At 32.0% G+C, this 24,620-nt stretch overlaps 1 protein-coding gene across 2 annotated transcripts; it reads right to left on the bottom strand.

Moving 5' to 3' along the window:
- Nucleotides 1-2,024: 2,024 nt before the first annotated feature.
- On the bottom strand, nt 2,025-24,436 carry LOC125048577 (F-box only protein 32). 2 transcript variants are annotated; one of them, XM_047647316.1, is made up of 9 exons: nt 24,079-24,428; nt 23,865-23,915; nt 7,933-8,020; nt 7,312-7,501; nt 6,247-6,428; nt 5,758-5,850; nt 5,190-5,347; nt 4,545-4,653; nt 2,025-4,299 (listed from the first exon to the last, which is right to left on the bottom strand). In XM_047647316.1, the coding sequence occupies exons 1-9, from the start codon at nt 24,177-24,179 to the stop codon at nt 4,204-4,206; spliced, it is 1,068 nt and encodes a 355-aa protein (XP_047503272.1). In that variant the 5' UTR covers nt 24,180-24,428; the 3' UTR covers nt 2,025-4,203. The 2 variants fall into 2 exon arrangements, with proteins under 2 accessions (XP_047503272.1, XP_047503274.1); XM_047647318.1 differs by lacking the exon at nt 23,865-23,915 and having other exon boundaries at nt 24,079-24,436.
- Nucleotides 24,437-24,620: the final 184 nt, after the last annotated feature.

The following is a 24,620-nucleotide window of genomic DNA, read 5'->3' as shown; positions in this document are numbered from 1 at the left end:
AATCAGAGTTATCCTGAAGTAGATGAAATTATGAAAGTGATAAGACGATTTACCTTTTTCATGTATAAACAGCGGAATTTATTTGGTATACAGATAAAAGGATCTTGAGATAGAGGTATTTTTTATTGAAAACTTTCAGCTTACTATGTATGTAGTATGAACGTGACCAGTCGCCCCTTTTTAACGGGACTGTCCCTTTTTACAATTATCTACGTGTCCTGGTGTCCGCGACATGAACTGTGGGACGCAAAATTGTCCCGTTTTCAGAAACCGCGCGATAATTTTAGTAGCGGTTCAATGTTAGCTTACAAGAAAAATATCGGTTTATCAAGCAAATTAATACTCCATCAGATATCAGATGTGAAACGTGTATAATTTAGTGTCCAATATCCCATGTGATATTGAACAGCATTTAAAGTCGGACAAACATAAAAATGCCTATCGAGTCCCGCCGCTTCGAGTTCTTCGATGTAAACTTTAACTAAAAATATCCACCTTACTCCCCGGACCTTGCTCCAACAGGTTCCCATTTTTTTCGAAATTTGTATAACTTCTTGCAAGGTGAAAAAAAGTCTGATGGGGCAGTCGAAACCGCCTTCAAAGATTTTATAAATTGCCGTCCGAATGTTTTTTTTAGTAAAGGTATTAATGAATTACAGGTATAAGATGGCAAAAGTGCGATAATAATTGCAATATAATATATTTAACAAAAATTCCTTTTTGTTCCTCCCATACGTTTCTCCCGCGTCCCAAGAGTTTCATCTTACTTGAAATTGTTACCAGCTATATTCATACACATTTGTTCTTCTGATAAATATAAAAATAACTAAACATTGTGGATATCTATATTTTGCGATTCGTAGCTTTTAAGCCAACTAACTTATTCTAAATAAAAAAACTATAAAAGTGTTTCCTTGTCATTGACTACCTATTATGTGGCCTAAATAAACCTATGTCCCGTTTTGAGTCAAGTAATAAATGGTCACATTAAGTATATGTACCTACTAAATATTAGAATATTCAACGTGAGGTAAAAATATTAAATAAGACTATGTAATAAGTAATGTGCAATAAGTGCGACACTTCAAATAATGTAGAATTATTGTAGATAGAGAAAAATATTTCGGAATAACGATACTAATTCGAATCCAAGGCCCAGTAAATAATAAATATTTAAATTAATGTGGTTGTTTTTGGTATTGTCAGTTGTCATTGAAAATAAAAAGTCAAATCTGTCAGAACTCACAAGACAAATGACAACTGACAAGTCAGAAGTCACTAGTCAGGAGACAGGAACACAATAATAATTTAAATATTTCTTGTAATATTTATATATGCATAAATTAATTGGATTAATCTTCCACAACAAATTTACAATCTAATTAGTTATGTACTGCATTTATTTAGATTTTTTTAATAAATGGTTATATTCCACTTAGACGGTGATGTTCAAGTTGTAAATCATGGACACAAACATACCTAATTTCAATTCCTTACCTAAAATATTAGATGTGGAATGGAAGCTGGAGGTATTGACGAATACGCCCGGCATTGGTTCAGACAATTTACTGTATACAATTGTGTTAAAAACTGAAGGAGACGATGTTAGATTTACGTGTGGTACTCAGCAATTACAAGATTTGGTTTATAAGTTGAAAGACCTGGTAAGACACTGTGAAAAGGTGAAAAACGAATTTTCTTGAAGACATGTGACGAATACTCAAATGATCATTCCAAATACAAGTTCATTGTATATTGACACATTTTGTAATGGATATATTATTGTATTTTTATAACCAGCATATTTTGAAGCTTTAATTAATTAAATAGTCACGTAAATAAATTATGTCTTTTATTCCAAATTTAAAAAGATAAAGGATGTTACTAAGATATGATAAAATCTCTATGGATATTGACTGGTTTTCTGATGATAATTTACTTTGATGTTAAATTTTATTTTAACTGCACAGACATGATTGCATTTATATTTTATTTGAGTATTTCAGGTTAATAAAAACATCATATCTAAAATAACTTTATTTTAAATAGGTGAAAAAAATCCAATAAAATCACAATCACAGACCAAACAAAAAGTAACTACAAGGACAAAAAAATACTACATTTCTAAACATACAATAAAACACAAATCCATTTCCGTAAGATTATCTTAAAATATCACAATATTAACAGCTACTCTATGATTCTACAATGAACAATTTTAATCAGACTTAGACATATTCTAACAATGTTTTACTCACTATTCTTCTAATCACTTCTGTTAACTCTAGGATTGTAAATATTCAATGAACTTTTACAAAACTGTTTACAACACTGTTTTTAAATATTTAGCATATTTATTATATAAATTTTGATAAGACAGAATAGTAAGTAAATCTATACACTTACACCAGAATAGTGGCATTCTATTTAAACCATTGGACAATACATCATTTAATTTTAGGCCAGATGTTCTTACATATCAAACATCAGTTAAGAAACAAATCAGTTAATGTAGAGAGCTGTCTAAATATTACAACCTATGCTTAGATAAATTGTCAATATTTTCTATACTTTTAATGGTTATGGCTAATGTACTTGATAAATAGTGTGCCAAACCATTGCTTAGAAATGTTATGTTAATTAGCAATAGAAAAATATCTCATTTAATTTCACTACTTGCATTTATTGCATTGAACAGTCAAAATATGTATTTAGAGATCATAATTTTTATTCAGTTTTATAACTAGTTTGCATACATCTTATATGCATTATATTAGAAAGCCCAATGGCTTTAAAAGACATCCTTTACTAAATAATTATAAACTATGTCAGATACAGTCAAAATATTTAAACACAATATTCAGCAATAAGCTGTATTCTTTAGACCAACACCATAAAGGTATGCTTGTTTTACTTTGCACCTTTTAGCACATTACTTACATCCCATAACAGTATGATAATTTTAAACATTTGTCATGGTGTGTCACAGTACAATTTATGGTAATGGTAGTTATTAAATAAAAGTAGACAAACATGTTTGATTCAATCTACTAGTTTTCATAATTATAAAAATGTGGTTACAGGATCTAAAACCTGAGATGTGAAATTAATTTAAGAATACTGGTGCGGTTTGCATAAAATATTCACAATTTTAGTTACGATGACATAACCCTCTATTTTATAATTTCAAGTTATTTTATGAAATTATATGTGCCAGACACAGTTGGATTATCTTGGCTATAAATTTATTCAATAAATGAAACAGGTGCAAAAATCTGACTAATAATTTATAGCATATTTAGAGGGTAGGTGTTACACTTATATTTCCACAAACACATTTTGAAGATTCATCAATGTGTAGAATCCTACATTTACATTTATTATGTTAGTTATGATTACATATTAATAAATTCTTATGTGATGCTTAATTAGTGTTTAGACTCAAGACAGTATAATAGTATCAAATTAGATAAAATGAACACATTTTCAGCGATTTTAACATATTAAGCTGCCTAGTTCTTAAATAGTGGTAATTTAGGACTTAATAGCCAAATATAAACCATATAGCAATTATTATTATATATGACCTGCCATGCCAACAATGCCTAACCATAATATTGCACAATATTTTCCAAAACCTTAAACAAGACTATAAAACAGGAGAAATATATTTTTATTAATAATTCACTCAATAATTAAATTACATTATGCCCTTTAATCAAAATCAATGGTTAAATTTTATATGTTTTAGTATGTTAGAATAAAAGTAACATGTTTTTCAAATATAACACCCTCGGTGAAAGTAAACCATCGAGTTTATCACATGTTTTAGGTAACATTTAATTCTAAACCACAAACAGTAACTCAAACTTTTGACTCGGGTAAATTATGGGGATATGAGAATAATAATAACATAATGTTGTAACAACGAAAACAGATGACCAATTTCAATGTGTATCTTGCATTATCAGTTATAGTTAATATAGTACTTCAACTTCAAATGAAACTACAGATAAAGGTTAAATTTCCATATAAGTATCTTTTTTTTTCAAAACATTCAAATGTAAGCAATTTTTGCAATTGAACATATATGGATAATATAAGTTTTGAGTAGTGAAGTTATAAAAATCATAGTATTTTCTAATAAGGGATTAATTTAGATATTATTTGGATTTGAGTTACTGTTTGCTACAGTTTATTATTTTACAGCGAGAAAAACTTTAGGAAAGCTGCGGGCGGAACTGGGTGAGGGGGCAAAGGCCCACCGGCTTCTTTCAGGCGCTCTCGATACTCGGGACACTAAAATATTATTTACAAGTTAATTTCTGTCTAAATACTTTCTCCAAATTTGTCGTAAAAATAAAAAGTCTATTCTTTGAGTCTACATTTTAAATGTAGCCGTAAACACTAAACAATAGTGACCTGTCAAATAAGACATACTCAAAGACAACTTTAATAAAAATAAAATGGCGTATTTGCTGATGGTACAAAATATAAGTGGAAAATAGCCTTATAAATATTGGGTTAATAGAAATCCTTAATACCTGATCCGCTATACAAGGATGTCCCAGCGAACGCCAAAATAGACATTTGCAATGTCTACAAAGAGACAATGTCTCGGCGTACTGCGCGTCTTCGCGTAGTCCGTACAACCTTTGAAATTAAAAAATAGTTCTACTAATACAATCTATATAATACTGGCAGACAGGCCAAGCGTTGCTGTGGCTAAAGTTTTTGTTATATTACGTAGTAGTAAACTATTCAAGGGAAACGGTAGGAGAACACCAGTCATGGAGACCACCACGCTTTTTTGGTGATTATGCCATTAAATTGTAGCTTATGTGAAGCGTTGGTAACTTTCAACACAGCGCCATCTGTTAGAATTGTGACTATCAAATAATAAACAAGTATTTTGCAATATAATAATATTGGTATAAATTGAGATGTAAGCTAGTTTAAGTTAGATCAAACTGCACATGTTGTGCAAATTTGATTGAAATCAATTCAGTAGTTAAGGAGTCCACCGCGGACAAACAACGTGACGCGTAATTTATATTAAGATATACATATACTACTTCTATATGTTTAAATAATATGTTTTTATTTTCTGTTCCATAAAACTAACATTATCACCTACTTATGATCCTAAAAATTATCAATAAAAACAATTAGAATAACTAAATTCTGACCTCCGGAGCTGATGGAAGAGCTTCTTCCAGTCAGTATTTGCATCGGTCTTCTGAACAGAGTCGATCTGCTGCGACGTGAAGTGGAAATTCACCAATTCCCGCCACACACGATGCTCCGAACATAGTGACGCCATCACAGACCAGGCTGACGACGCTGACTATTGAATATTTATGTACTTTTCATAATTTTTATTTTCTTTCGTATTTCTCTAATATACATGTTAGACAATAAATAACAATAAAATATTTGAACGCTCCAGTACAATCCCTAATGATTTTGTGAAGTTATACTTCTAGGTATAGTTATAGACGCGTTATGAAAAATTGATGAGAGTGAAATTTTACGATGCGCGCGCACCGTGACACAAAATTAACAGAATGAAGTTGCCCACTAAATCACTCATTAAGTTGTTTTTAATAGATAATGAAAAACTTTACATACAAAAAATAAATAAAGCAAATTTTAAAATTCATTACTTATAATTTTTAACGCGAATTTATTACATTATTTACTAAACTAGTTGTTGAAGCTATTGAAGCATTTTATATGATTAAATTTCATACTCACATCTAAATCCCTGTGGTCCGATATTCTCAGTAGAATCTCCCTGATGCATTCCTCAGGTAAGTCATGAAGCTTAGGCACTACTTCCGGACCAGGCTGAAAGAGTATTTCATTAATATACGTTCTGCTGTAAATGTAATTAACGAAAAAATAATCATACGAAATAAAATACGGCTGGCAACCCTAATCTAAGTCTCATTTCAAGATATCATAGCACTTGTTTTGTGTAAAATTTTTCGGTTTGTACATTGGGATACATTTTAGAACAGGTGTTTATTATTATATCTTTTCTTTCAAAAAATATTACTTCGTGGCGACAAAACATTTTGCAATTATGTTACTAGGCTTGCATAAAACAATCTATTTTGAGTAATTACGTTTAAAACACTGGGCTCATACCAGCTCTTGTATATCACTTGACCACCACAAAGCAGTGTTCGAGAACGGCTATAATTTGCCAAGATTTCGATATATGAGTGGTTTCAAACTCACCTCCTGTATCCGAATACTGTTAACAATCCTATGAATACGTGCGATCGCATGGTCGTGGTGACCCCATAAGGCGCGTGACCCCAACGGGCGACCCCAGCACGAGCGGCGTTCGGCCTCACGAAGAGCCGTCACACCCACCACTAACGCTCTTAGGGCGTTTAAGTTCTGCTTCGATGTTGCAACTGAGACACAATCTTTACCTCAGTACAAATAGAATTTACCTAACGAATTTTAGACCAAAATCAACTCAATAGAAAGCAAATTCTTTGTCAAATTATATTTCTTTTCGATATCAAAAGGTTAATGCGGGAAACCAATATATCTAGAGTAAGTGAAAGAATTTTGTTGAGTTCGTGGTGGACTAAATTCGACAGTAAATGTTGAAATGTAGTCTTAAAATAACTTTATTCATATAGGTAGCCAAGTAAACTTATGAACGTCAACAGAAAAGATGTTAAATTGAATCTAAATTTACATATACTACCAGTTCGCAAGTCAAGAGCGGGCAAGAAACTCTCCGCCACTTTTTTTAATCGCCAATTTTTGAGTCATACAAATTGTTTGAACTGGAGCAAATCAATCCCAAGGATTAGAATCATTTAAATAATCGACAAATTTATAAAAAGCTTTATTGATTAATTTACGTTTAACGAGAGTTTTGAATTTTTTCAGTGATAATTCTCTAATTTCGCTTGGGAGTTTGTTGTAAAAACGAATACAATTTCTCTTTATCTTCTGGAGCCTGGATGGTCGTACGCTTAAATTAGTTCTGTTTCGAGTAAAAACAGAACTGCTATTGAAAGTAAAATATAAACCAATAATTAAGTAATCTATGGTTAAATATTTTAATTTGCTTAAAAGGTAATCAAAAAGAAATACTATAAGCATTTTAAATAAACAAACGATATATTCGAGATGTACAACCTCCTTTTCCGGAGTATGGGGTATTAATAATTTAGTGTAATTTATATTTCTTATGTAATTTTTAATATAACAGCAAATACGTTGCCATCGGATTTTGGATGATTAAAGGCAAAATTTGTAAAGATAATTAAAATGAAATACCTTGATCCGCAAGCTGTTCAAGCATAGACAGGAGCAATTTCTGCGCGGCTCCAGGCAGATGGGTCAGTCTCTGGCCACACACAAGTAGCTCTAACAATGCGCAGATGTAATTGAATCGTCTGACATCGCGGACAGCTGATGAGAAGTCCAAACGACGAACCGCTTCTGATAGGCCGTTAAATCCTGCGATCTGAAAATATATCGTCACATTTAGATTTAAAAAAAAATTAAATTAAAAAAAAATTGTTGTCACAGATATATAGTATAGTAGTTTTATTCTAGAAGTACATTGTATTCTAGAATAAAACTACTATAGGTACTAAAATAGGCACAAGTATTACTTACAAATTAAGCAATGCGGGTAGGTCAATTATTGTATTGTGAGTATACATGTTCCTCACATATTTACAAATATCGAAACCGTAGAATATTATACATTAAATAGTAATAAAAAAAACAAAATAAAATAAATTCATGTTTTGAATATGAATGTCTCTAATTTGTAATATGCTTGAAGTGTAAACTTTTAATAAAAAAAAAATTCGTTCATTTAGTTTTAATGTAACAAGATATTTTATTGTAACATTTAACACAGTAAATATATAAATGTATTACACCTACCTCTCTTGTGCATTTAATTGTAATATGGCAGTGAGGTGGCACCCTCGGAACCTCATCCTCTGAACTTTTGTCGCCATCTTCGTCACTCCTGGAATAGATGAAAAAACATCAACTTTTCGAAATTAGCAAGAAAAGCAACAACAGTTTCGTATATCGATATTTTGTTTTTTTTTTCGACCTTTAATAATAATTATTATATTTCTGTCAATATTTATTTATGTACATAGAACCAAAATGACCAAAACCATTCAAAGCAATCTCACTATCTATCTAGCGGGACTCGCGAGCCGCGCTCAGCCGGTCTGGACGCGGCTATTGGTGAAAACTGTTCAATCTTTAGATAACGTTTGCAGCTGCAAATATTTTTTAAAACAGATTTTTCATATAACTGGTTTACTACATTATTGCGATATTTTTCGTACAAAAATATAACTCGTTAGTAAAACCGAAAACGTTTTGTCTAATGGGGGGGTAATATAAAAATTTATAGGTTTACAACTGTTGCTTTGCAGTCTAAATGACTGTTGACAGCATAAAGTTGTTATTAAAGTTTACCCAAAGATTTAGGTAATTATTACGCTAAATATAAAATTAGTATGGGCATTAATTACAGCGAATTTCAAGTGTGTAATGCGTGTGTGCTGTGGCTGTAATTGGCCCTGGCTCAGCATTATGCTGAGGAGCCGAATTTTCCACAGCGCTGAAATTGCAGCAAGAAAAACTCTTAATTGATTTTCACCGCAGAGGGACACTTAAATATTCTTTTATAACCATTTAAAATCGCTGTAAAAATGCTTCATATTGTAAAGATGATAATGAGTCCACCGTGTCAGTAGACCTCATATTTAATTCATTGTCCCAAGAGTACAGGCCCACTAACCCCTGTTGGGGACTACTAGAATATTCAGATAAGAATAGGGGACTGTAATAAGTAGGATTAGTAAAAAAAACTTCGCATTGTAATTTGTGGTAGTTTGCCCCGTTAATAATTTACACAGTACAAACATATCCATGCATAATGAATTTGACCACACAGCCCCCCCGAGTCGGAATTATTGTTTGCGAAACCGGAAAGGTAAGTTGTACATACATGTTTTAAAAAAATAAACAATATTTCAGACTGGCAATTCAAAGTAATTGTACAACTGTTTTAAATCACGTCGTAAAATATTATTTAACTTTGTTTATGAGTAGTAACTGCATGTTTGCATACAGAAAAGCATGGATCATGTTATGCTGGTCAGTAACTGGAGGTCATTGACATCTGACTCATTCTATCCTAATTGGAGATAATCCATATTAAAACAGCTGTCGATGTTGCAAGTATAAAAATACAATTTTCTCTTTAGTCATTTGAACTATAACATTAAACTCGCAACTTATTACTATTTACACAAAGTAAAGTCCCTTGGACAATAATGGTATTTGGGGCAGATATATTACGTTTTATTTAAAATATGCACAAAAGTGTATTTATTTTCATAAAAAGTTTTTATACAACAAAAGAACGAGTTTTAAGATATACAACAGGGCTTGATGACGTTACATATAAAAACAACTAAAATGGAAATGGGCTGAACATACATAGAGGAGCAGATAAATGGAGCAAAATTGTAACAATATGGCAAGAGGTCATAAAAGAAACAGAGGTAGGCAATTTAAAAGGTGGGCCGATAAAATCATAAAATCAATCACAAACCTGGACAAGATTTGTATATATATAAGGAAAAATGGAGGACAATGGGGGAGGTTTTTGCCCGTAGGCACACAGAATCGGGTATCATAGATTAAGAAAAACAACTTTCATGTACATATTTTGTATTTCTGATATAATGCTATAAATAAATAATATATTTTTTACAACAGATTTTTCATACAACTGGTTTATTATGTATTGCTTTATTTTTCGTACATAATAAATGTGTTATATTACATACAGTAGTACCTTTATAACTCGTTAGTAAAGAGTTTTGTCAGGTGCGTGGGTAATATATATCTTTGTTTTAATCAACTTTGTTTTTTATTATTATTAATTAACTATTAATTACTTATTCACGTAGACATGAATAAGTGATACCTGTATCTTATAATCCATAATAAACATATTTTTTTGAACATGGTACATGCAGCTCCTTACAAACATTGTGTAAAACAGAAAACTTGGCGATTAAAAAGAGTGCCGGGCCGTTTATTCCCAGTTCTTCCCTTCTGTTCTACGGCCTTGATTTGAGAATTCGCAGTAAATGTAAAATTAGAAGCATTTAGCATTTAATATGTATTTCTTTATTGACGTTCATAAGTGTATAAAAAGTGTGTATTATGTTGTGTATAAAATGTATAGGTTTACAACCGTTGCAGACTGCAAATGACTGTTGAATAATGTTGCTATTTATAAAATCACCCAAAGAATTAGGTAATTATTACGCTAAATATAACATTAATATGGGCATTAATTACACCAAATATTACGCAATATTTACAGATGAAGACACGCAAGCATTAATATATCTTGAATAATTCATTATTGGTAATGTTTGAAGTGGGTCAGAGTTTGATGCATGCTCAATGACCTTAAAGCTACAGATAGAGAACGAAAAATTAAAGCAACTGTCAAAATAAAAATGTGCAATAGACGCTTTCGGCTTACCCAACTACTGTGGTTCTTAATCGACTAGTACCATCGACTTTTATATATTACTAGCTGCCCCCGCGAACTACGTTTCTCCTTAATGTGATTTTACTTAACCTAACTTTTTAGTACATACCAACATGGAACATTTTGCTATGCTACCCCAAAAACTGTTCGGTTTTCCTATGAAAACTTTTTAGGTTTTTCTGTGATTTTTCTCTATATAAACTCAGAGATTAAGTCATAAGATTTTAATTAACAAAGAAAAAATAGGGGTTTATTGTAGAGGGGTGAAAATTAAGGGTTGTATGTATTTTATAAAAAAATTGTCTAAAAATAAAAAAAAATTTTGGGGTGGACAGTGGACACCCCTTATCACTTAGGGGTTTGAAAGATGGATAGTATAATGTTTAGTTCTCTTTAGGCGTCTTGTTTCTGTATATTCTTTATTTTTATTTAATTTAGACATACACTGTAAATGCCTATGTGATTAGAATGTTTTTATGAAAACGCACCTGCCTGTGGTAGCTTCCTGCTTCCTCATAGATATAATACATGCATAGATTACACTTATTTACATAATTGGTTCACGATTTCTCCTCTCTTGGAACCAACGGTTTGTTAAGAATAGCTGTTATTATGCAACTCCAAGCGATCATTAACGAAACGAAAGTGAGCAGTGAACTGTCAATTTAGTCTCAAGAGCGTACCACGTCATAAAAGCTAATATCTCTGGCTTCAAGTCTCCATTTCCCCATAACTCCAAAAGTGTCTGAACACGATAGACAGCCCCTTGTGCAGAGGCTGTTTCAGCGCAGAGGAATCAGTCACCCACGTAGTCCTGGAATGCGAGACTGTGGCTAAACAACGTACAAAAATCCACGGAACAGTGTGGTCGCTCCGGGAAGCCTGTGAAGTGCCCAGGAAACTTCTGTGCTTCTGGAAGGAGCTAGGCAGGCTAAATTAGCCAGTAATTAACGCACAACGGACCAATTATGAGTCTAAGTGCGGAACGTGAGTCCACTAACCACACCATACCACGATAAAGCTGAACAGTTTGTTGGAAAAAGTTAAAAGGAACTAATGTTTTGTAGTCAAAAGTTTTCGTGTTAGATGTCCATTTGGGAAACATCATGATACAACACACATATTTTGCTTGAGGTTTTGAATAAATGATCTTGGCTAACCAAGAGCGTGATCAGCTAAGCAACGGAAACGGTCGAAATCTAATTTATACAAGTGACAGAAACCGGGAAATGTTCAAATTGAAATATGGAAAGTTGTTATTCTGCTGAACAATATTTTATTACTATAATAACAATTATAAATCCTTTATTTACAAAGAGCACACACAAGATAAATTAATTAGTAAATGTACAAAAATTATATTATGTAAAAAAAATGCTTGAAAAAGACATTCCTTGAAAGCATTACACGATAGCGATTACTGTATCTGAGAAGGTGATTGTATTCATGTTGGCAATTTTAACAGTAACAATAATAACCATATATTTTTATTTTTATTGAATCTTAAACTTAAAGTTGGATCTCAGATATTTTGAGTTAAAATAAATATTATATCAATCGCCAATAGACCGCGTATTTTCATGGTATATACCTATGGTAAAGAGACCTTAAAATCGATAGAACCACGTAAAGTAATCAAATCAAAACCACGTAAAATAAAATAGGCAAGTTGGTGATCTACTTTCTGGCACACGCCGTCGACTTTTTAGGTCTAATGCACATAGAAAGTCCATTGGTTGACACAACCGCGATCGAACCTACAACCTCAGGGACGAGAGTCTCACGCTGAAGCCACTAGGGTCTAGGCCATCACTACTCTAACAACATAAAGTATATAAAATAATAATCATAAATAGACTGGCATAACACATTTCTCGTGGCCTTCCGCATGCAACTCATTCTACCAATTCCTGTAAGCAACAACGCAGTGATTTATAAAACTGCTACTTTCACCTTAATATCAAAGGAACAAGTACTACATTTGCTTGATACTTTTCATATGTGGAATTTCGTCGACTAGAGGTCATGTTATGTTGGTTAATTTGGATTTAATGTATATTCCGCATGTTTACCACTTTATATATATTTTATTTTTTGTAGCCTTAAAACTAATATTGAAATTAGAGTCTAATTTATTATAATCGTTTTTTGTTTCCTTTGGAGAAGAGACTGTTGGGCCATAGGGTTCTAAGGGTCTAATCAAAGATTTAAGTTGGCGCCTGGTAGATAGTACCTGTGACCCCAGAGCTGGTGCTTTCCTCGCTCAATGAATAAGTATCGCAATACAGCGAGGAAATGCTGCCAGCGTTAAAGATCACGGGGACCAAACTTTTTTAAATTAATTTTCTTTCTATCATATTTTAATATTGAAATAGGTATATATTATATATTTAAAGCTTTTGGTATTAAGATATTGTTGTATGTTTTTCAACAAGAATTATCGAGACTTTACAATGTTAAAATATATATTCAGAAATACATTTAACATTGATATAGAGTCATCGACTTCGGAATTTAATAAGCATTTGTATTTTTATAACGAAAAATCTTGGACCGATTTAAAAAATTCACAATTGTACCTATTGCTGCATTCAGTATACGTATTTTTAGAATATTAAAAAAAATGCCCAGTGCGTAGCCTTGGCAGACCATGGCTCGCTTCACTTTGAAGGCACTCTTCGTGTATTAGAACTACATCAGAACAAGGTTGTTTCAATAAAAGAGCTATCCGTTTGTAGAGTCAATGTCATGGATACATTATCTCTAAGGACATTGCAATCAGTTGCATAATAATATGTAACGCAGGGGATCGTATTTTTATACTGCGGACGTGTATTAAACCTCCTTATATAAACCTTATCAGTGTGTGCTCTGTGTTACTAGTCTTCTATCTCTTTCAATCAAATTATATTTTAAAAGAGAAAGAGATTGACTGTCTTTGGGGTTTTTGTACAACTACCAATAGGGACGGCGATTCATACCCAGTTTTTACACGCTTTATATTAGCTTCACCTGTATGTATGTATGTAACCGACTCCTTCGGACTCGATTTTGACCCACTTTAAACGGACAGATTTAATTCAAACTTTGTACACTTATCATAGGTTTATCTCGAAAAAACAATGAAATTTTTTTAAGTCCACAAAGCAATACGATTAAATTGAGACAACACGTATTGCTGCTAGGACTAAAAAGTGGAAAATAAATATAGTTTAAAAAAAACTATAAAACACGCTTTTAAAGCACATCAAACTAAAAAGTGAAAAATAATTCCTAATTTAGGCTGAAAATGGTAATGAACAAAAAATACTGGTATTACTGTGAAAAAGCGCGCTCTGTGCCATATTTTTCGTCTATCGAGCAACCCACGCTTTTGGGATTTACGAAGTATGCCGGATATTATTTACATTATAGACTGAGTAAATACTCACTCACTCTCTTCGCTGACTCTACGACCCAAAAAGATTCTTGACTGAGTAAAATAGACATATTTTTTTCCTTGTCCGCTAACTTAACGAAGGCATGCTACATAAATGTGTCGAAGTAGACGTTTAGTAAGTTATAAGTATTGTTTTTTCAAGTCGGAAGTTTTAAGACCAACAAGCGGGTAATGAAATAACTCATTGTTTATAGAGCGCGAATTCTAGCGAATGCCCCTAATTAAAACGTTACAGCTGCGAATTAAGTAATCTTATTACGGTCCGTGTTTTATACAAAATATCGTCGACGTAATTTGAGTAAAGGAATAATTTTTAAAACAAAAGGACCTAATAATGCACCTAGAGCGACACCGACACAATTACTACAATGACGACATACCCTGTCTAATCGCTAACATAGTTATTTCAATTTTTAAGGATATATAAATAGATTGGTTGATTGTACTCCGCAAGGAAAACGGAAGCGTGGCCATACAAGCAAACCTGGCGTCGTGCAGATGAGACAAAGAGAGCCGGATAGACTTGGAGCGAGGTGGAATACGAGGTTTAAGGCCGAACGTACCTAATGGAGATTCCCTGTGGACGCTCTTTGCCCCATCTAGGGGTTATAGGTCACTAAGTCAAGTAAGTCAAGGATATATATGTATTACAACTACTCAACCATTGCCACTGGGGACTTCGGGCCAGTGAGTGGTTAGATTGCTCGAGGATTCTCCCTTAGGTCGGAGGAAATGGCAAAACCTTCCCCACACACCAAAAGGGTTAGACTAGATAGAGTAATGTTTATAATTTGATCAGCGCATAACAAACTATAGAAGTCCCATTTAAAGAAAAGGGGTACAATATTGTTTTACAATCTAATAATACATTGTTCTAAAATTTTCTTGAAACTTGAAAAAACATTGGAAGGTTTGTAGATCTATATTAGATAGAAGTCAAGATTTTGTATTCTCAGAAGAAACGATAAAAATGGTGATTAATCGGAAATCGTAAGCGTGACATTTGAACATGCCAAAGACACGAAATGCATCTTTAACGGTGCTTTAGTTCTAAAACGGTCATGACTGCACCCAAACCAAGGATGGCGGAACGTTGGCAGTCGGCCAATGTATGGGCATTCAACAAATAATGTCCTAATTCGAAATTTAAAACTATGTCAAGCGATATTCGTCACAGATAATATATTTTACGACCTGCAAACTCCGGTCGCTGCAATTTTAAAGATCTATTGTAGAACATTTATCTGTGGTTTCGCTTCTCTTTTAATTATTTCAAATTGCTGTTTCACTGTGGTTTAAGTTTTAAATGGGTTTTAAGGCATTGTCTTGTATAATGATAGTTTTATGATTAAAAATGAAAAAATATATGAGTATATAAAATAATTAGTAAATTTTGTACATAAGGAAAAGCTTTGATTATATAAGTGTCATTATATACCCTTGTATACAGAATTTATATCTTGAAATACAAATTTATTGAGATCTATTTTAATCTGCTATTCCTTACATCGTTATTTAGACGTAGAAATATTTTAATTTTATTTATTTTTATTATATTAATTATATGTATTTACAGCGTACTCGTATAACTTACTAAAGAAAAAGTTCTTTTTACGCCATTAAATAAATATTTACATATAATTATGTACTTAATAATTGAATAGATTGGTAATAATAAAATCATTTTAATCCAACTATCTATATCTATCAAAGAAAGCAATAAACCAACTAAAATTAGTTGAGGAACACTTAGGGTAGTATAACTTATACACTTATAAAAACTATAGACGTATATTACTTACCTAACGAATTTTGATTCATTCTACGGGCCCACATATAAATAGAATCATTGTAGCGTAAATACAGCTAAACAAAGAAATGTATATAACATCTATAGGTAGATAAGCTGTAGATGAGTAGGTCTCGTAACCATTGGAGTTGCAACACTTTCACTATTAAACGCGAAGCAACTTTTACTTTCATTTTAACTTTGTTTTCAGTCCGTATTTCATTTCTTTCAAAGATAGCAAAGATTCTTGCTTTTTATAATCTGTAGGGTTTCTGGGCCACATTTTCATTCAGAAAAGTGTATAAATATTTAATTTTTGCGTTTCTATTCTAGTACATTAAGTATGAGTCATACTTAGCAATAAGTATGGACTTTGAATCGAAGGGTTGAAGTGTACACTTAATTATATATATAGTATCTTAAATTGTATGAAATATTCCAAAACTATTGACAATTACAATTTGCTCTAACTACGCATACAACGTGGAAAGGAACACTATTCGGCAGTGTTCCAGTGCCTAGTCCTTAGGGTGTCTGATGGTTACGTTAGAAGACGACATCGACCGCCATACTCTCAGGAAAACTAACCTCTCGAAAAGGGCACACATGACTTCATAGATTAACAGACATTTTTAATTGTCCGTTGAGTGAACTGACAAAAGGTGGGCTTCATATCGGTTCCTATACTGTAAGAAATCGTAGTTAGTCTTTTTGTAAATATTTTAATCTATTACTGTTTAATGTTCTGTTGATTTTTTCTGTGTGTGTATTGTTTTGTATATGATATAAATCTAAATCGTTTCCGCATTGAAGTAATCTGTAATAGTAGCTTATTTTGTCTAAATAAAACATTCTATTCACTTTTAAACTGTGGAGTGAAAAAATGTTAACAAATCAATAACATTGAATCTTAATAGCAATTATTTAAATTACATCCGTACAATTCGCAAATTAAAACTCAGTTTCCCGTTGAACTGGCCCACTATTCAACCCTGACACACTTCTTGTGGTCCACTTTATTTAAAACACCCAATTTTTATCAATTCAGATATGAACCTCGAAAAATGATAGTACCTATTAATTTGCTACATTTTATTTTTATCATAGGCTTACAAAAATGTTACGTAAAAAATGTATTTATTGATAATTTAAAAAGGAGTTATAGTAGATATAGATCTATCTATCGATGTTGAGAAAATTTACAATTTATTGACTACTGCCAGATACTATGTAACAAAACAAAATTTAACTATAAAACAATCATCTTCTAGCGTAATTTAACTCCGGTTTATTGCCTCCTGTTATCAAAAAACAATTACAGTTAAAATCTGTTATAACGACATTGAAGGGACTACTCATATTTGGTCGTAAAAACCGATAGTCATAACAGCCGATGACGTTGTTATACCTAATGCAATAATTCAGCCAGGACCTTTGATTATGGTCAATATAAGCGGCATGTTGTTCTAAACGATGTCGTAAACTGTTTTGACTGTAATTTATTATTATTAAAAACTATTTATTATTTTTTTATATTATCATTTGATTTTGATTACCAATATATAATAAAAAATGCGATAAGAGACATTAATTGTTATCACTGAAGGACTTGTATTTTAAAAGTCAATGTTATTTCTTTGAATTAACGTAATTTGTGGATTTTCAAACTAAACAGGAGATAACAAATGGTCCAAGTAAATAAATATACAGATTTGCTACGATAAAAGGTAATCTATTATTTATAGCTAAACATCCTGATTTATCAGGGAACACACCCAGTAAAGGGTGTATCTAAAATAGCTTTAACCTTTATCGTTTAGGGTGTGTTCGGGTGAATGATGTTAGTTTTATATATTCGTGACCAATTGTGCTATATTCTGAATTTAAATTTGTTTTGTTTGGAGAAAAAAATTTAGTTTTTTTTAAATATCTTTGTCTATTAATGTTACTTATGTTTTCTGTTTCATATTTATTGTTTGTCTATGTAATCTGTTTTGGCTTTGTATATTGTCAAAGTGTTTTGTTTTATAATATGTCTATTAGCTGTAAGATTACTAATAAATAAATTGAAATTATTCTAAATTTACTTCGTTTTTAAAAATAGTTGTCTATTGATCACTATTTCTAGAATACGAAGTATATTTTTTTTTGCATTGATACTTCAGTTCTCCAATCAAAAATTGTGAAGAACTACCTCTAACCGTTTTAATTACAGCGCTCAAATTAACAACGACAAAGCTCCGTAAAGCGTCGAAATCATTCGGCTGAAGATACACTCTACATAGCATTGCACCCACCCTCAATAACGAATACAATTAAATACTAAAAAGTACTTTTTAGGTTACCGATATAAGTTAATACTGCGGAGCTGTGTAACTTTATTGTCCTAGCCCGTAATAAACTCGACTGTCGGCACCATACGTACCGAACTCTCTAAAAAATCCGTTCTTTTGTTTACAAATTGAGATTGCTTGCACGTGCTTTATTACGAAGATGCCTTAATATCACAAGATATGAATAAAAAAAAAATACAACATAATTACTGGTGCAGCAAAAGTCATCAAGCGAAAATAACAGACTAAACGCAATAGCGTTGAAATACGAATTGTTTTTATGTAATTACTACCACTAGTCTGAAATAATCTTTTTCCTTTTCTAATACAGATTGTTCATTTTTCCATTTAACGACAAGTCTTTGTAACGTCAAAATATGCACAGACGTTATATGGAGTTGAAACTGTATTTGATAAGATTATTTTAGTTTAAGGGTATTTGCAACGTAAACAATACTAGTTTTGTATTCACCAATATTTTAATATAAATAAAACACCTTAAGTAAGCCTATGTATGTATTATTAAAATTTCTTTGCTCTTATATAAAATCCGTGCTTAGAAAGTGCGTAATGGATGTTGCTAGTGTCATTTTCTTGTAATTGAAGAAATTTAATTGATACTAAGATGCTTAATGTAATGAAAGCATATATTTTATTAAGAAATTTAATTACAAGAATTCAACATTTAACAGATTTAATTACAAGAGATTATACATATAAAAACACGTAAAATAAACAGTTTCTTCAATTATTATAGATTAAAAAATCATGCATTTATAAGCGAATATACAAATAACTATAGAATTAATCAACTTCCGGGCCTTTTAATAGATAAAGGCGTAAATAAAGTAACGAAATCTTTGTAAAACTAAATATTTTTTGAAGAAATGTTCTTTAAACAGTAGAACTTCTTATAACTCGAATTTCAAGCCAACGCCTAAAAAATCGATTTGAGTTTTGACTTGTACATAGATGTTAAGATTTATTCTTACTTATTTTAAGTTAGAGGTGAAATAAATAAGTTAATTCGATAACTTCTTCGAACTATAGACGTAATAAGGTTCAATATATCTGTCCAGATCGTATGGATTGTCTGATTATTTCGACTAATAGAGGCTTTCGACTTAAAGATGTACTTTATATGTATGTAACACATTGTTATGTACAAATTTTAATACTTTAGAGTGCTCCATTTTCATATTGTATATAAAAATGGCTTTATCATGTGTTTAGGCTACTGTTTTAAATGAAAGTATGCGTTTGAGAACATCGTTATGTACAAGTTTTAATACTTAAAGTTAAAGTATTAAAAGTTTAAAGATATACATAAAGTTCTCCATTTTCATATTATATATATAAAAATGGCTTTGTCATGTGTTTCGGCTGCTGCTTTAAATTAAATTAAGCATTTGAGAACTTTATTATTGTCTAAAAACAATATAAAGCCCAGTAATCAGTTATTTTTTACAAGAGTTACTGCAATGTCGCTAATGCATTGTTCAGAAATCCCGTTTTTATTTTTTAAATTCTCGACAAATCGCGGTGTAAGCGCTCAATGAGGTTTTAACCTTGCTTCTTTGACCTTAATCCTACTGCAACGAGAATTCAGGGACTTATTATAACGAGCAACGTTATAGCAATATCGAGTTATGAAGATTTAGCCCAGTTAAGGGTGCAATCGACCAAGGGTTCCAAATGTAATTTTTCTGTGTGCGCAATTTGTATAAGAAATAAAAATGTGTCATTATGGTATTGGCCTAGTTGCTTCAGCTTGCGACACCCATCCCTTAGGTCGTAGATTCCATCCCTGGCTCGAAGGGTGAAGGAAAACATCGTGATGAAACCGGCTTCCCTTAGTTCCAAAAACTTGGCGGCGTGTCAGCCACAGGCTGATCACCTATTGCCTATTGGGCTGATCATGAAACTGATACAGAAGCCCGGACCTAAAAAGCGCCACTGATTTATTTATTTTATTTTCATATAAGTAGATATATGCATTACAATGTGTACGATTTGGAAACACTAAAAAGGTTGTGTGTACCTATGTACGAGCGTAAGAAGTTATACTTCTTTGGCTTTCTTTATTTTTTTTTTAAATATAATTAATTAATAATTAATATTTAACGTAAACAATTTAATAATATTTAATATTTAGTATATTATTCAATTTTGAAAAAATAATTATAACTCCTTTATTTGTTTAAAAGGTAAATGACAAATGTCATTAATCATTATGGTCATTCAAAATTTGCGATCTTCGAACTTCACGCATATTCTATTTCTTTTTACTTGTAGATTGTCTTATTCCCATCTCGCTCGCGCACGCTATAATCACACTGACAACTTTGTGTCACGGTGCGCGCGCAATCGTAAAATTTCACTCTCATAAATTTTTCATAACGCGCATAAAGAAGTATAACTTCAAAAATACCTGGGTAAGGGTTCCTAGCTCTTCCATATAGGTATGTATATCCAATTCCATTTTCCAAACTTAATATATATATATTTAATTACAATTTTGTTTTTTTTTAACTGTATACAACAAACTCTTCTAATTTTTAACAGCATCCGCAACGCGTAACACGCGTAACATGTGAGTGTGTGTAATGTGTATGAATTAACTAGTCTTAGAAACTTTTTCAACTCTGCAGAAGCCAGTAGTTTTTTTAATTGTGTACGGTATGCGGGTATATATTCAGCAGTCTATTTAACTTATTGTAGATGTTGTAAGGTGAAGGAAAACATCGACAGGAAGCATGTCTTGTAAGAATCAGAGCGCGATAATTACAACCGAGATCAAAATTGGATTTTCACATAAGGGAGTCAGAGTTCGCGCTTAGTTTCGAATCTGATTTTAACCATAGACTAAATTCTCCTATTTGACAGTTTTACAGGCTGTCTTTGGGACTTCAAGGACGTTATTATCGTCTACAATTATTTTAAATGTAAATTATAAAACAGTCCCGATGTTTTGCTTGATAGCATTTCTTACAATTAGTGTTTTTAACCGCTGCGGAAGTTCTGTACGGTAATTAAGTACTTCCGTCACGCATTTCGTTAATTATTTTCACCTATTTATATCTCAGGAAAATTGGTCAAAGTAAACATAGTATACAATACATCGGTGTGATAACGGCGAGATACTGCCATAAAAATTTGCTATTAATATCTTAGAATTTCCGGAAAGTAGGTATTGTTACAACATTTACTTGTGTCCGAGTTTTCTGGTGTATTTGTTATATATGTAAATTTAAACCAAAGTTATTTCAGACAAAGTTTAAAATGAACTATTCATTAGTAACCTAACCTTACCTTCTAAAGTAAGAGCAGTGTTAGCCTAGTGGCTTCAGAGTGCGACTCTCATCCCTGAGGTCGTAGGTTCGATCCACGGCTGTGCACCAATGGACTTTCTTTCTATGTGCGCATTTAACATTCGCTCGAACGGTGAAGGAAAACATCGCGAGGAAACCGACATGTCTTAGACCCAAAAAGTCGACGGCATGTGTCAGGCACTGGAGGCTGATCACCTACTTGCCTCTTAGATTGAAAAATGATCATGAAACAGATACAGAAAACTAGAAGACCTAAAAAAGGTTGTACCGTCACTGATTTATTTTTATCCATTAGTAACCAGACCCGTAAATAACTTGTAAGAGGATGTCTCAAAGTTAAAATTAAACCTTCGTTAATTGAGTCGCACGCTTCTTGATTTGGACAAAATGACGTTAACGAACCCTTTTAAAAATACCTTTTTGTGTTCGTTAATTTTAAACAGATTGGTCCAGTACCTTGTTTGGTATTTGTAATATTTAAGACCCGTCTGTCAGATATATACAATATACTAGCAGACCGGCCAAGCGTTGCTGTGGCTAAGGTTTTTGTTATATTACATAGTAGTAAACTATTCAAGGGAAACGGTAGGAGAACTTATGTTAAAGGTAGATGACAGCTTATGTAAAACGTTGATACTTATAACACAGCGCCATCTGTTAGAATTGTATCAAATAATAAACAAATATTTTGCAATAAAATAATATTGCGACTATAATTTGAGATTAAAACTACCCTATCTTTTAAGTTGGATCAAACTACACACGGTGTGCAAATTTGATTGATATCGGTTCGGTAGTTTAGGAGTCCATTGAGGACAAACATTGTGTCACGAGATTTATATATATTAAGATTTTGACAATAATTTCTAACGATCTTATTTATATCCTGTGATATTTTATTTTCAAGTTAAATTGCTGAGAACCCATAGTTGACACAACCGACGAAATCAGAAAGATACTTTAAGCTACTGAATGATGACGGTGAAAAATACGTTAAAAATGGAAATATTATAGTAATCAAGTCAAGGTCAGAAGACATATTACGATTTATTTATTTTTTTAAACTCTACATATTTTTTAAGTTTTAAAGGCTCTAACTTTTTGAAAGTCAGGGGAGGGCTACCGACTAGTAGACGATTTTTAAAAGTTTGTAAAATACTAAAAGATCTACTTGGTTTCAAAATAAATTATTGATTGAAAAACTCGACTGTAAAAATTGTTCATTTGATTTGGAAAATAATTTGGGGCCAGGGGTTTCAAGACTTCTAAATCAGACCGTGACAGAATTATTTAACCAATATATACTTATTATATATACTACTACCCGGAAAAGGTTTTTTTGCTATTTAAATAGGCATTTAAAGTGTAAAAAATACATGTATATAAGTATGTAATGGCAAATCATAAAAAATAAGAAAAACATCTATCTATGGTATACTTGACAGAGATTGATAAAATCACTTAAAACTAAAATGATGTCAAGCAAAGTGGGCACGGGATAATAGATTTATTTGTAGCAGTCTTCAAAAATGGGAATATTTTTTTGTTTTATTTAAATGTAATACTGCAAATTGTCTGTTTCAAAACCAAAAAGAAATTGAAGAGCGGCATAAAATTTCGCTCAACGCTGTGTAATAACTTCGGTTCTGTGGTTTAGTAACAAATTGATTTCCTAACAATCTACCGATCTGGGTTGGTTCATCTGGCCTGACCTACATTCATCTTTACCAAGCCTACATCTAGATCGCAATTTCATCTGCAATCTATTTACGAGTTTATGGAGTACTTTTTTACTAAATGATGTTCCGTAAAATATATACGCACCATAGAGAATTTTTATTTTGTTCCGTAATTTTTTCATCGAAATCGTACGTAAAAATTCAATCTCTCGCAATAAGTACGACTTGTTATTGACTAGATATAGAGCACGAGTATTTTGCAACTTGTAAATTAAGGATAATATAACCAGACCTAAAATTTATATAATTTGCGGAGTGCAACGCATAAGATAGTACATATTGTTCTTTTTCTATATTAATTGGCCCGCGACTTCGTCTACGTGGAATCATAATATAGTTTGCCTATATTTTCCTTAATTATCACAAAATTTATCAAAATTGGTGGTAGAGCGGTAAGTAGAAAATTAACACACTTTAATTACAATATTAGATTGAATATTGTAATAGGAGGAACCAGGAAAGTCAGGTAATTTTATTATAGCATAAAATAATTAAAGTAAAAATGCGAATGAATAATAAATATTCGTAAGAGGATGTACACACAGCTGTTATGTAGGTCTAACGAATTGTAAAATCAATAACATAAGCGAAACAGCTGATGAATGTTTACAGGAAATGACCAAACATGATTATTGTGTACTTACCATTTTTGTTCTTTATCATCTGGGTTATTATAATTAGTTATAGCGGCATATCTGCAATACAAAAAAGCTGGTAGGTTAAATGGTTTTCTACACATCTCAAGCATTGAAAGCAAAAATTAAATTAGTTAAGTAATACTCGAGGAAATGCTTCGTGCTCTTAGTTGCGTCGCTAATATTCGAACAAAGGATAGTTTGTTTTGCAACACGCACTTACCTTTGTGTTGTGCATTCGAGAACCTTTTTCTTCTCCCAGCCTTCTTGGGTTTTCACCCACACTTCACCAGGCGAACGCCAGTCTTTTGATATAAAAGGCATTTTATTTATTAATTATACACAAAGTTCCGTGAACGTAACGAAACACACGAGCAAACTTCCACAAAGCGAGACGAGAATTATTGGTATTGCAGTTCCATGAAGAAAATACACATGTGCGAACGGTACAATTTGTTTAGAAAGAGATAGATGTGCGCATGGCTCTTCCGAGATGCAAACGTCACAAACAGCTGTTTTTTCTGCAGTGCTATTTCCAATTGTGCCAAAAGATGGTGTAAAAGTCACTTGTTATTTTATAAATAAATTATTAGAAAAAGATATTAAAAATAGATGTTTTTACCAGTCCTCCAAAAATCTTTAAGGATTTACAGAGCTGACTACAAGTAAAAGTTTTTAAACACGCTTCTGACTCAATCATTCGTTCATTTCTCTAGTTTTTATGGATTGACGATGATTTCGTTATTCTTTACTATATATTATGCT

This window comes from Pieris napi, chromosome 4 (genome assembly GCF_905475465.1).
Source record: "Pieris napi chromosome 4, ilPieNapi1.2, whole genome shotgun sequence".
NCBI classification, from domain to species: domain Eukaryota; kingdom Metazoa; phylum Arthropoda; class Insecta; order Lepidoptera; family Pieridae; genus Pieris; species Pieris napi.
Note: the sequence above shows the minus strand (reverse complement) of the source record. Positions and strands in the feature narration are given on the sequence as shown.